At 33.1% G+C, this 14,477-nt stretch overlaps 2 protein-coding genes across 2 annotated transcripts; both read right to left on the bottom strand.

Moving 5' to 3' along the window:
• Positions 1-4,650: 4,650 nt before the first annotated feature.
• On the bottom strand, positions 4,651-6,644 carry LOC131011904 (ethylene-responsive transcription factor ERF014-like). Its single transcript, XM_057939803.1, has one exon. The coding sequence runs from the start codon at positions 5,645-5,647 to the stop codon at positions 4,985-4,987; it is 663 nt and encodes a 220-aa protein (XP_057795786.1). The 5' UTR covers positions 5,648-6,644; the 3' UTR covers positions 4,651-4,984.
• Positions 6,645-6,960: 316 nt separating this feature from the next.
• On the bottom strand, positions 6,961-13,697 carry LOC131009651 (uncharacterized). Its single transcript, XM_057937062.1, has 2 exons — positions 13,465-13,697; positions 6,961-7,618 (listed from the first exon to the last, which is right to left on the bottom strand). The coding sequence occupies exons 1-2, from the start codon at positions 13,695-13,697 to the stop codon at positions 6,961-6,963; spliced, it is 891 nt and encodes a 296-aa protein (XP_057793045.1).
• Between the last annotated feature and the right edge of the window lie 780 nt (positions 13,698-14,477).

The raw sequence follows: 14,477 nt of genomic DNA, 5'->3' as shown, positions 1-14,477 counted from the left end.
AAATAGACACATCCAAAAAATTCCAACGATAAAAAAAATGTTGAGTGAATTTTTTCACGATGCCCTAATTTCACAAACAAGTTTTCTGCCAACAATGAAAAGTCACATTTCAATCGTCGAAAATTTTGAATATACCTCAAACTCGACCTACTCTCGTTGCTAGAGATTTCAATAATGTGATGAAATTCCTCCGAAAGAGGTACCACCAGAGAATAAGTACACTAACTTCGCCAACGCATACGCCTCGATTTGCCTCATAGTCACCATCTCAACGGGTTGTTTCTTCACATGGACAAAAACTAAGTGCTATTCAAAGTCGACTATGTAAAGATCAACAACGCATGGACAAATCAAGGATATTCATGCCGAACAAGTTTCCTCACAAGGGGGATTCATGCAAACCACTCGGCCTTTATTTCCTTGCTTTTGATAAAAATCTAAAGTTCAAAAGCCTTTCAAATTCTTTAATTACTGGATGAAACACCATGATTTTGATAAAGTTTTGCAAGAGAACTAGACTACGGTTGCAACGCGAAAGACACAATGGGATTTGGCAAAAAAATACAAAAACTTAGAAGTTGCGTTGAAAGCATTCAACAAAAAATAATTTAATCTCATAGAGGAGAAAGCTGAGAAAGCACAGCCTGACCTAAAAGACATTCAAGGAAAATGTGACAAAGACCCTACAAATATCGATTTCATAGAAGAAGAAAAGATAGTGAGGAAGAAGACAATGTTTTTGGATGCGGCTGAAAATGACTTCTTTCTTCAAAAAGCCAAATGTCATCATTTAACTCACTTGGACAAGAACGCTAAATATCATTTTGATTTTGTGCAAAAGAAATGGCATGGAAACACATGATGCAGATGAGATTGTTATGAAATTCTTACAATTCTATAAAAACTCTCTTTGGAGTTTTTATTCTAGAAAATCCCGCGGACCATAAGGCCTTTGAAGAAGGACATACTTTGAGTCTCGAAGATAGTACGGACATGATTAAAGAGGTTACGGAAGAATAGACCAAAAAAAACACTTTAGACATTGATGGGGAAAAGGCGCCTGGTCCCAATGGGTTCAACTCAGCTTTTTTTCAAAAAGAACTGGACTTTTGTCAAGGAGGATGTGACTGTGGTTGTTTTGGAATTTTTTTTACTATAGTTTTATTCTGAAAGAATTAAATCATAGCATTATAGCGCCCATCCCAAAGAAGCAACGCAACCTCACAGCGAGCGGCTTCCGCCCTATTGCGTGCACAAGTGTTTTGTACAAAATAATCACAAATAAATGATGACTCTAGTGCTTAATTTTTTTTATCAATCCAGCACAATCAAAGAAAAAACATCACTGAAAATATTTTTTGGCACAAGAATTAATAACAAAAGTATGAAAGGGAAATAGTCTTCCCAAGGAGCATGCTCAAAATAGACCTCCAAAAGGCCTAAGATTCAATATTCTGGCAATTTCTTAATGAAGTCTTAAGAGGTCTAAAGTTCCACCCGACCTTCATTCAAGGGATTATGACATGTGTCACGTCGACTTCCTTCACGATTGCAATAAATGAGAGCCACCATGAACTAATACAAGGAAAGATCAGAGGACTTAGAGAAGGGGATCCAATGTCACCCACATTATTCCTTTGTTGTATGAAGTATCTGCCACGATTGCTACAAATAAAGACGAGTGAAAGAGAATTTAATTATCACCCCGCTGTAAAACTTTGAAAATAAAACATCTTGCTTTTACTGATGATTTGCTTGTATTTAGCAGAGATATGAAGCATCGATAAAGATTCTAGCGGAATCTTTATGATTTGATTGAAAATAAAATACAGGTTTATGATTTTCTAAGACCTAAAGGTGAGAAAATATTTTTTGCATAAAATAATATGAAAACCCCCACATCTCTCCCCCTCTCCCTTTAAGGTCGATGAAAACAGTTGATAAGCTTGAGCTCCTCAATATTTGTCGCCTCTATTGGCTTTGCAACATAGAGTTGGATACATGAACACATTTTCTTTAAGTGTCTAGCAACGAAAAAGGTATAAAATCAAATTCGAGAATGGCTATAACTCAAACATCAAATGACCACACTATCAAGTACAATCAAGCACATCTACAAGAGGAAGAAAAGATTGAAGATTCTGAAAAAGGTTAAAAGGAGCTCACACTTGCTACAACAGTCAACCACATTTGATATTGCACAGAACAAGTTAATCTTCGAAGACGAACCCTTCATGGTTAATCCCATAGTGATTAATATCAAGAAAGACGTCTATTTTTGCCTTTATGACATATTTTCATCTAAGATAGTAAGGGGCATCTAGATATTTGCACAAACATCATGGCCACTGTAAATTACAATGAAATTCAAAGGAATAGAACATGTATCATTATTTCATAAGTCTATTCTCTTGTAACTATTTTCCTTGGTACTCTGCCCTTTCTTTATGTTTATGCAGGCATTGGCTCTGCAGTATGCTAGACGCTTGGTGCGAAGCAAGTATGGATTTTCATGTCTACGAAAATGACTCAATCATAGACACCACAAGAACGTGAAATTGTAGGCTGACATCATGGAGACTGGATCACTAGTAAATTTGGGTGCAATACCAACAAATGAAATCTCCGTGCACTGACCGGAGTAACAATCATTAGTGCTTCATCCTTTTTGCTCTGATGGAACCTTCTCATGTGGCATGGATTAATGCTGAAATGAGGAATCTCATTGAAGCTACCACTCTGATAGAACTTGGTTCTCGGCAGCCCGAACTCTTCAAATATTCATAAATTTCCAAATCGAAGCTTTTACATGTTTCATTTTTTTGTTGTCTACAATGTAGCACTTGTTCAAAGGCTATGCCTCTCGACTGGACTCGGACCCCTTATTGACAGAGTGACAATTTTGCGACTGAAAATCATGGCCAATACCACCGTGCACCCTTCAATAAGATAGGGGATCCGACCGTAAACTATGATAGAAGGTATATCAGAAAAGGTCAACTAAAATCAATTATTAAAATGAGTGTGACTTTTATTTCGGGGCTTTTCAAGGCTGTCAAGCATTGTACCCAAGTCTAAATAATGGAAAACAGGTGAGTGAGTTTGAGGGGTTGCACTAGGCCTAACCGAAGTAGTGTACCTCGATGTTAAGTGATATATATTTGAACCACTTAGTACCCCTTGAATATATGAGTGACTTAGGCCACTTTGTATATTTTTTTTGTGCAGTAAGGAGGTCTCTAAAAACAAAATTGAATAGTTATAAAATGTAGTAAAAAAATTTCATATGAAAAAAGGGGTCTATGTACCCATGAAGACATGATTTTTTATGTAGTCCATCCCCACCCCTCCATCCTCGATTACTTTCGTTACGGTTGTTCTCCACCTTGGATATGCTCGAAAGTATTGGTTGTATGTATCTTTGTTGTTTTCTATTTTTTATATTTAATTACATATTTTTCATTAATGAAATTCGAATATATTTATCTTACTACAAACCGAAAGATGTGACGATTATTGCAAAGATTAATTATATCTGCAAGTCATCTCTATTTTATCTTAAAATTAAGTTGTTGGATTCATATATATGACATGTAATAATACAAATGAATATCAATATATACGACTCATGTACAAAGCATATGGACTATAAACAAACAATTATGATTGTTGAATTGAAGTCTAGATTGAATTAATACCACGATGTCCGTCGATTAGATTGCAGATCGAGTAGGAAATAAAAGATGTCATGTGTCACAACACAAGAGCTGCTTAGGATTCCCCAAAGACAAAGATACACACATGGTAATCACAAGCCTAGACTCATATAAAAGAACAATGTATTTCTTTTCTTGATGAATAGATGCTCCACTGCACATGATATGTTTGCAAAGAATAAATTTCCAATAATATGCTTGTGTGGGCTCTATCCCATGTTCACTGCATATATCATATCATCGCCCTCTCAAAAATCTACTTTGATAAAAGCCTCAAAAACATTTCATATATGTTATCCAAAGTTGGTGATATTATCGATTAGAATATGGATACTATTGAAATAAAGTGTAGCTAGGGTGCACACTCTTTCTTCTACCAAATCTATATACCAACTAGCAATTAATACAATACGATAAAAATTGGTCAATTTAAAATTTTGGGAAACCTGCAACAATTTTATTTTTTATTTTTTAGTTTTTGAAATGACCAAGTCCATTGTAAGAGAAAAGAAATGGAACCATGCACTTTCAACTTCTCTAAAAATAGACAGCACCATGTGCAAAACCGGCTTCGGATCAGATATTGACATTGGTCACACAAACGTGTTAAAATCATGTGATACATGAAATAACTCTTGTGTCGTTTCTATAGTTTTTAATTTATTTTACATAAACTAGATACAAAAAATCTCATAAATTAAACTCGATTTGGTCACAACAAGTTATTTAATCCATATATAAATATTGTTCAAGTGCGTAATTTATCATCTCCGGTTGATTTCTCGGTGCATTTAAATTAAATTTTTAAAATAATTGTAAGACATGACCAAAAGATCGAAACATGGTAGCATATATATATCTCGACCGCAAATTATTTTACTGCACGACTGCTGATAGATTCTATTACCACATATGAATCACAAACAAAAAACTATTGCCACAAGAAAACACAACTTCTTTCAATATTTATGTAGAGTTACAAGCAACATATAGCCCACATATATATGTATATGATATGAAATTCAATTAAATACAAAAGTATACAGTCAAATTCACTTAAAAGAGTGCATCGAATTATGTCACTCTCCTGCGAATTGAAACCCAAATACTCAATTCAATAAATTACAAAAATATATATATGTATAATTCCCAGCCTAAGTCAGTAATGTCTTCATGAAATAAACTGAAGATCATCCAATGAATGAACAAATAAATAAGCAGTATATATAGTAAACAACATAAACAATTTTTTTTTTCCCTCCAAATCTTCAACAGAAGCTCCACAAACGAATATCGCCATCTTCATACGAATAATCCTCCATCATCAAAGGATCAAAAAACACCCCATTAAGCATCTCATTGTACTTGGGGGAATCAAAGTTGTACCACGCCGCCATGCTCGGCTCCTCGAACTGCACCTCGTAGTCGCCGGCGGCGGCCTCCGACAGCGAGATGTGGTCGTCTTCGATCCGAAAGCAAGAGTTGGGAGAAGAAGACGACAGCGAGGGCGACGAGCTCGAGGTAGAAGACGTGGACATCGGCGACGGAGGGTTAGGGTTTCTGGAAGCTTCTAGAAGTTGGGCATTGGCCGCGGCCGCCGCGACTCTTTGTATGGACTTGGGCGACATGATCGTGTCTTTGTCGACATTGATCAGATTCTGGTGCGAGGAGGTCGGGAAGTTGAGGTTGGCGGAGGAGCCCTTGAGGCAGAGGAGCGCGGCGTCGTAGGCTCGCGCCGCCGCCTCCGCCGTCGAGTAGGACCCCAGCCAGATTCTCGTTTTCTGATTGGGCGCTCTGATCTCGGAAACCCATGATCCCCAGCTTCTCATTCTCACTCCTTTGAATCTCTTCTTGCATTGGGAGGTTGGGTTTCGCCGCGGCGACGACGACGACGATGATGGTGATGAAATCTTGGATTCTGTCTTGACCATTTCTGATAAATTAAGGTTGTGTCTATGTGTGGGTTTCTTTTTTCTTGTATTTTTCCTTGTTTTGCTGCTTGAAATGGGATAATGATGTTGTGGAGGAGGGGGGGAATTGGTGATATTTATAGATTATTTTTTTAAGGAAAAAAAAAATAATGTATAGTTTTTGGTCAAGGTTTAGTTAATTGTGACATGGCTGACAGATATTTGCCAGTGTTAATTCTGAGATTAATAAAAGGAATGAAAATGAGAAGAGGCTTCGTACTTACTTCACATGATAATGACTTTTCTAGCCTACTACTACTGTAACTGTAACTGCTAAGAAATCCTACTTTTATTAATCAGGGTGATAGCATTTAAATTATGGAATTATATTTTGATTTTGTATATTAATTTAAAAATATGTCTGATAGTAATAATTAAATTTAAAAAATTATCTGAACTTACTAACAAATTGAAGTCCTAACCCTATTTAATGCTGGTACAGTTGTTTGAAAATTTAAGCTAGTCAAATCAGCTGACAATTTTTACTTGCCAAATTAAAACGCCATTTGTAAATTACTGATATATTAGTTGTGTTTTGTTGAATAAATTATTGACGGATTTCAACATTTTTATTGAAATTAAATTAAATTAAAATTTCAATAATTGTGGGACAATTTTTAAGTTGGCTCGTGTAAAAATTAGATTATGGTCAAGTTCAATAGTTTAGAAGCTATTATCTCTTATGAGTTAATGTTATGGTAAAAATGAAAGGTAAAATACTATTCTGGGATTTGAAAATCAAAATGGTATATGGGAGTAGTGGGATTGATTTTAGAAAGTCATTAATTAATGGTATATTCCCTTTGGAACTTTTGAGGTGTGAAAAGAGAAACAATTGAAGCAAATTAGAGCAATTACTAACATGGTGAGCCAGCTGAGAAATGCCGAATTTTTCAAAGGCCAACAGAGTTTTGCTCAGAAAAAGGGCAGACTTTTGGCTGTGGAAGCATATGCAGCATTCACAAACCAGCACGGAAGCCCCTAACTACTTTATATTAGCAAAATTAAATTAATTAATTTTCACCATTAAAGGCCTCTTGACTTAGAGAACAAGCTACCCACCTTAGACCGAGTAGCTTTTACTCTTTACATCTCTTAAATAAGAGTATGCTGTCGTCAAAAATCATACACCACAAAAGTAAATAAAAATAAGAGTTTTTTTTTTTTGAAAAGTAAAAGAAATTCTCATTCCAATGGAAGAGTACTAGAAGTACTCAAAAATACAACACCAGAGAAATGAAAACAACAAAACAGGGAGCAAAAGAAAGAGGAGACTAAAGATTAGTCGGCATACAAAGGATAGGATGTGAACTCCACTCATGCAGAGAGGCATAAAAGGAAGATGGGTAGTGCGCCTTCAACCATTTCCATGAGCAGAACTTAATACTCTCCACGATGTTCTCCGCGATCGGTATTGAGTTTTTGAAAATCTTCTCATTTCTCGCCTTCCAAATTCTCCACACAACACATTGCCAAATAAGGCCAAGAATTTTCTTCTTTACTTTCCCAACACCAAAGCTCACAAACTCCTCGAAATGTTCCTTCAAAGTAGCCGCATAAAGTAAAGAACAATCAATCCAACCACAAACCTTAGACCATACAAGGAGTGCCTCGTAGCAGATAAGAAGGACATGGCACGAAGATTCATCTTGAACCCAGCACAAAGAACAGACACCGTCTTCTTGCGAGTGTAAAATTCCTCTTTTAATCAAATTATCCTTCGTTGGCAATCTATCAAGCAATGCTTTCCAAACAAAAGCCGAAACCTTCAACGGAATGGCTTTCCACCACAAACTTGGCCAATGATCTGTAGCTTGTTCCTCACTTGTTGATGTATTTGCAATGGCGAAGTACAGGTCCCTTGGATGAAACATTCCATCTTTTGAAGTCACCCAAATTCGAGAATCTGGTCGATTGTGATCGAACTCCAACCTGCAAATGCAATTCCAAAGTTCCAAAAATTCCAAAGACTCGTCAGCATTAAGGACACGACTCCATTTAAACACCCACCCCCAAGAGACTCCCTCAAACTGATAGCAAGTGAATTTTGAAATCTTTATTAAAATTATTTAATTATTATTTTTTTCTCATTTTGCATATTCGCTCACTTGCCGGTCAAATTTTGGGCCTAAAACGACGTCATTTTAATCTAATTTTACAATACGACGTTCATTTTATTTCACACAGTCATATTTATATTACGCAAGTATATTCGTGCTAAGCGAGTATGTTTATCTCATGTCACCACGATGAAAAAAATTAATAATTAAGTAATTTTAATAAAAAATTTAAAGTTCGTGTGCAAAATGAGAATTTGTTGAAAGTTTAATTTATATACAATTAATTTACTCTCTATTTATAAAACATTTTTTTTAATTTTTTTATCCGTTCACAAAACATCTTTCTACTCATTTTTTGAATACAATTTCACTAATTATTACCCCGTATAAACACCAACTATCCCAACTTAATTTTACTAAAATGTAAATACATAATTAAATCTTTTTAAAATTTGTGACCACTAATTTGAGTAAGATATTTCAAGGACGAGTGAAGATAAATTTTAAATTGTTTGATTATCTAATTATTTAAATATTCAATTATATATTTTTTTGTTATTTATCTATCCCATCACGTCAAATATTTGCTTGAAAAATTGAGCAATTAAACAATTTACACTGAAGATTGGGGTAAAATAGAAAGTTGGGCATCATCAATTTTCTATAGAATTCATAAATGGGATGCTTATTAGAGGACAAGTTCAATTTGTTCGTCGCATCTCAACTCGTTAGTTTATTACACTTATAGGAACATATATAATATGATCGTTACAGTAATATTATCGATGAAAAAATAAATTTAAAAATCGCACTCAAAATTGAGATTTTTGACACCATTCATTATTCTTTACCACTAAATCAATATAGCTAGCATATTTAATCGAAAAATTTATGGCACACAATGGGGACATTATTATTTTATATAAATCATGTGTAGTAATTGAAGTAAATAAGAAATCTAGAATCATAGAAAAACACACCTGGAACAAGACTTGGTAAAAAGAAAAAATTACCATAAGTGGACAATGGAGTCATTTGGTCACATGGGGTGGGATATATTTTAATGAGATTTAGGGTTCATATCTTAGACCGAGTACTTAATAGTAATGGGCTATAATTCATGGCATTATATCTGAATATTATAATAGTATAGAATAATGCAATTCTAGAGAGAGAGAGTAACTTAGGATGCTTCCAGGATTTTGCAGGATGCTTATGGGGAGTGTGCTTCTCAGTTGTCTGAACATAATCCATCACACAATATACATTAAATAAAAATATACTCCCTAAAAAACAATAAATATTTTTTAGTACGCACAATGTTGTCTAAACATAGTACTATTGATTTATTATATTCTTTTAATCCTTTGCAGAAAAAAAAACAGCTGGTGCTTTTCTGTCATCATGAAACCCCTCAAAACGCGTTTCTCTCTCTCTCTCTAATTAAAACTAAGTTTGAAAAAAAAATTAAAATAATATTTCGCTGAGAATATAACTGATTTATGGGAGCAACAAGGTTACGCCTGCATGAATTGACTTGTAGCATTGAAATTAATATTTACATGTATTATTTATTTTGTGTGTAACATTTTGAGAATCTGATTCGATTCTCTTGAGGTACGGTTTATAAGTAAGAAAAGTTTTTTGCTTTGGGAAAAGGAATTAGAACTTTTGTGAGATGCATGAGAGAAGCAGCTTCGGGAATTGGGGTTGAGGAAATTTGTTCAATTTGGGTCGCTCACGTTTCAAATATTTGAATTTAATTTTATGCAAATTATTACACGGCCCGATTGACTTACAGTTTTGTGAATTGAAATTGAGTTACCTAGAATATACACATTTTAACTTTCATATCACTTTGTTTCATGAGAACATTGTATTAAACATATTAAATCATTTACTTACTTATACAGTATGTTGTATTTGAAAAGAAAAAAAAAATTATTTCTCAAAAAATTTGAATTCAAGTAATACAATCATCCAACAAGATGATACAGTTGTCATCAGGGGCAGGGCCGGCTTGGGTGACGGCCCAAGGCCCCCAAAATTTAAGGGCCCAATTTTTTTAATATATCCCATTAATTACATATTTTATTAATTATAGTAAAAAAATATTTGGTTTATTGATTTTCGATCAAACATAATTTATTGTTAAATACCATTAATTTAATCATAAACTATCTAAATGTATAAGATCTCGTCTCCTTTAACGTATCTTTTGGGGGGGGGGGGGAACTCTTCTTCTTCTCCAAATCATTGGTCAATTTCTCAAAAAAATAAGAATGGAGAAGGTATATAGTCTTTTGAATTTACTTTTCTAAACCATTTTAGAACTCCCCAAAAACATTTACTAAAACTTAAAATTGTTGAAAACGTATTTGAGATCGTTAATATCCCAAGAAAGATTGAATGGTTTGACAATATTCTGTATCGAAAAAGAGATTTTAAATAACATAGATTTGAACAATGTTATAGATGATTTTGCAAGTAAAAAATTAGAGAACCAATTTTTTTTCATAAATAATGGACATTTTTTCTTTTTCAATATATTGAAAAATATAATATATTAGGGGCCAATTTTTATAATTTCGCCCAGGGCCTCATTTTTATCAAGACCGGCCCTGGTCGTCATAGTATACAATTTTTGGTGAACATGAATTTTTAGAAAATAATTGGTAAATGTGTTAAATATAAATGAATGATTGTTGTTGAATTGAGTGTAGAGTCATATAAAAATGAGTGATTGTAGTTAAAAAGAAAAATAGGGTCATGTCCAAAAGAAAAATAGTACTCCATACTCTTTTGTGGATTTTATTGTAAGCTTTTAGTGGACGGATGCAGTATATAATTATAAATTAGTGATCTAATAATATCAGTATATTAAAATGTGGGTTTGAATTTAAATCTTGATTTATTTTATAGCGAAACAATTTCACATAATTTTTTGGACTTAATTGTTCTTATATTGTAAAAGTTGCAAAATAGTGTTGCGATTTGTAAAATTTAAGTTTGCGTGCGAATTACGATTCAAATAAAATTATCTATCTTATGCATAAACATGTGAGGAAGGTATTATCATTGTTGAATTTTGTGGCATTTGTTTAATTGCAGTTTTTTTTCATATGATAAATAATCACTTTTTAAATAATTAGTACGCCCTTCCAACGTGGCGAACGTTGAAATTAAATATGTTTAAATAAATAAATATAAATATTAAATAAAATTACAATATAAATAAATGTAAAATATGATTTAAAAAAAATAAAATAACCCACATCAAGTACTCAATAAAATTCCAAATTTAAAAATGTAATTTTTTTAAAACTATGTACTCCCTCCGTCCCGCGAGTCTTGACACGTTTGGGTTCGGCACGGGAATTAAGGAATTGTAGATTAGTGTTTTAAGTGTGTAATTAATAAAGTATAAAATTGATAAAGTAGGAGAGAGAAGGTAATAAAAGTGATAAAGTAGGAGAGATAATATAATAAATGTGATAAAGTAAGAGAGAGAATGTAATAATTATTACCTAAAAAGGAAACGTGTCAAGACTCGTGGGACGGCCCAAAAAGGAAAACGTGTCAAGATTCGTGGGACGGAGGGAGTATAAAGTATAATGATAATTATAGTCATTAAATAATTTTAAATCATTTGATAACGAAAATTTAAATTAAACATTATTATTGTAGAGTATTACATGTCATAATAAATAAATAAATATTTTCATACACAAACGTAAATAAAATTTTTAAAATTTTAACGAAGAGAGAGAAAATAAAATATTTTAAAAATTTATAACTTATTCATTTTAAATTAATTTTTATGATTTTTATACCATATTAAATATTTTATCACGAACTTAAATTTAAAATGCATATTAAATATTTTTTTATAAATTAAATTTGACAATATTTAGAAAAAAATTAAATTATACTCCCTCCGTCCCAGCTGAAATGTCCTGTTTCTTTTCGGCACGAAGATTAAGAAATGTGTATAAAGTAGATAAAGTGGGTTGGTGGAAATTATTTAAATATTAAGTATAGAGAGAGAGTGTATTGCCAAAAAAGGAAACATGACATTTCAAGTGGGACAACCCAAAAAGAAAAGCAGGACATTTCAGCTGGGACAGAGGGAGTATTAAAAAATAGAGATAAAAATATTTAAAAGGTTGATGGAAGAAAAGAGAGAGAAAAAAAAGTGGAAAAAAAAGAGAGAGAAAAAAATCATCTTTTATATATTACTAGTACACACGCCCGTGCGATGCACGACCAACATCAAAATTAAATGATATTTTAAATAAAAAAGTATATCTATTTAATATATTCAAAATATAAATAAATATAAATCATATTTTTAAAAGTGAAATAATTCACATCAATTATTCAAAAAAAATATGAATACGAAAACATATGGATTTTTAACTTTATATTTTCAATATTTGAAATATCAATTAATTAATTTTAATTGATAATGAGTACAATATATAAATTTATCAAAAAAAAGATCTACAAAATCATCTATTTTTATATAGTTTAATATATTTTTTGAATGCATATTTAAATTATCTTTACCCGATCATTTTGTTTAAATAAAAAATTTACAAATAAAGTTTTCAAAATTCTGATTTTGCAAAAAGAGATAGGATTTATTTTCATAAATAATAATTGCTCAATTGATTAAGTTTAATTTTATACTCCCTTCTTCCCACATTAATAAGCCATAAGGGTCGGACACAGATTTTAAGAAATAAATAATTTATACTAATAAAATAAAAAAGATAGTACTTGTTTTTTTTGGGATATGTTTCTCAAAAAAGTAAAAGAGATAATTATGAGTGGAACACATTGAAATATGACAACATTTATCTTTATATGCATTTAAATTTAAATTTGTATTGTTTTATAGACAAATAATTTTTTCATCAATCGATTAGTGGGAAAAAATGGGGTTGAACATGCTATAATTATCATTTAAATTCAAATAGACGTGCTACTTCAAAATTAAACCGTTCAATTTACTTTTTTATTTGTATTTCTAAATAGGATCAATAATGGTTCTTCGATTAATAATTTTTCAATGGTCATTTTGATGCTTAATATATACGTAAATCTAACGTAAAATTTAATTAAAAATAATAATAGTAGATATGTTAATATAAGTAAATATATATATATAAAAAAATACAAACATAACTACAAATTTAATAAATCTAAATCATATCTAAAATTTAATATTTAAGATGATATAATTAATTATTCATCCATAAATTTATATTAAAAATATTTTAACTTCTACTTCAAAAATAATATTTTAAAATTAAAGAACTTTGAAATGAGCTAATATAATAAAAATATAAAATAAAATTAGTTTAAAAAAAGAATAATAAAACAACCACAAAAGAAAAAAGAAGAAGAATGGTGATAGGAGAGAGGAGAGAGAAGGAAGGGAAGAGAAAAAAAAAAATTAATTTTATGATTTCAAACTACAATAACTTTTTTGAGTTAATTTTATTTTATGTAATTTTTACATCAAATTAAAGATCTTGTCATGATCTTTAATTTAACATCCATATTAAATACTTCATCCGTCCCATTAAAGTTGGCAACATTCTTTTCGGCACGGAGATTAAGAAATGTATTGTTATGAGTTAATTAAGTGGTTCATATTTTTAAATGACTTTTATTTATCTTAATTGCTTAATTAGTAACTCCAACAACCACCACAAATTTGCCAGCAACTCACTGCCGCCGGCGACCGGAGCACCACCACCACCGACCACCCTCAGATTCAAGAGCACCACCCTCAAATATGAAAACAACCACCACCACCGTAGCCAACAACCACCACCCTCAAACCAGTCGTCTGAAATCCCTAGCCCCGAAAATCGCGCCACCCTCTCTGATTTATCGGCGATGGCAGAGCCACCACCGCCGTTCCCGAAATCCACCGTCATTCACCAGTTCGACAACTTCGCTTCTCATCAGCCTCACCTCGATCTAGGCGAATCACCCCCAAATTGCGCCACCCTCAGAGAGGGGAAAGGGTCGGCGGTGGTCGCGGCGCAGACCAGAGAGGCGGCGACCATGGGGTCGCGGTGCAGACAGAGGGACGACGACCATGGGGTCGCGGCGCAGACAGAGAGACATCGGCCATCGGGTCGTGCCACCTCAGATCTGGGCGAACCACCACTAAATCGCGCGAATCGAAACCTTTGCTCACCGGAGACGACGACAAATTCAGACGGGGAAGCCGGCGGTCAGACGAGAGAGAGGAGAGAATCGTCCGACGGAGAGAAAGTGGGAGAGAGCAGAGGGGACGTTTGTGTGCGCGCGCGTACACAACGAGAGAGAGAGAGAGAGAGAGAGGGAGAGCAGAGGCGAGAGAGGCCGGCGGCGGTATCGGCCGCCAGGGAAGAAGCAAGAAGGAGAGCCTAGAGAGTGGGCGGCCAGGGTTAAGTGTAAATGATGGAAAATTAGACTTAAGTAGGTTAAATTAGGGTTTACTTAGTAACTTAATTAGTAGCTCTAATTAAGTTAAATTTTTCCTTATTTAGAAAGTGGCCAACAATAATGAGACATTCAAAAAGGAAATGTGGCCAACTTTAATGGGACGGAGGGAGTATTTTTCATGAAGAGAATTTGATGATTTTTAAAAAAGAATAAAAAAAGAAAGTGGGAGAAAAAATTTGGTGGATATCAAAAAATACTATAGATTGTGATTTGTGAGAACTGAG

The sequence above is a fragment of the Salvia miltiorrhiza genome, chromosome 2, assembly GCF_028751815.1.
Source record: "Salvia miltiorrhiza cultivar Shanhuang (shh) chromosome 2, IMPLAD_Smil_shh, whole genome shotgun sequence".
In the NCBI taxonomy this organism is placed as follows: Eukaryota; Viridiplantae; Streptophyta; class Magnoliopsida; order Lamiales; family Lamiaceae; genus Salvia; species Salvia miltiorrhiza.
This window is presented reverse-complemented; position numbering and strand designations above follow the sequence as displayed.

Coding starts and splice junctions, on each gene's coding strand:
- LOC131009651 (XM_057937062.1), bottom strand. CDS start 13,697: ATGACGGTGGATTTCGGGAACGGCGGTGGTGGCTCTGCCATCGCCGAT. Junction 7,619..13,464: donor GAGTTGCTGGCAAATTTGTG/GTGGTTGTTGGA, acceptor TTGCATTTGCAG/GTTGGAGTTCGATCACAATC.
- LOC131011904 (XM_057939803.1), bottom strand. CDS start 5,647: ATGGTCAAGACAGAATCCAAGATTTCATCACCATCATCGTCGTCGTCG.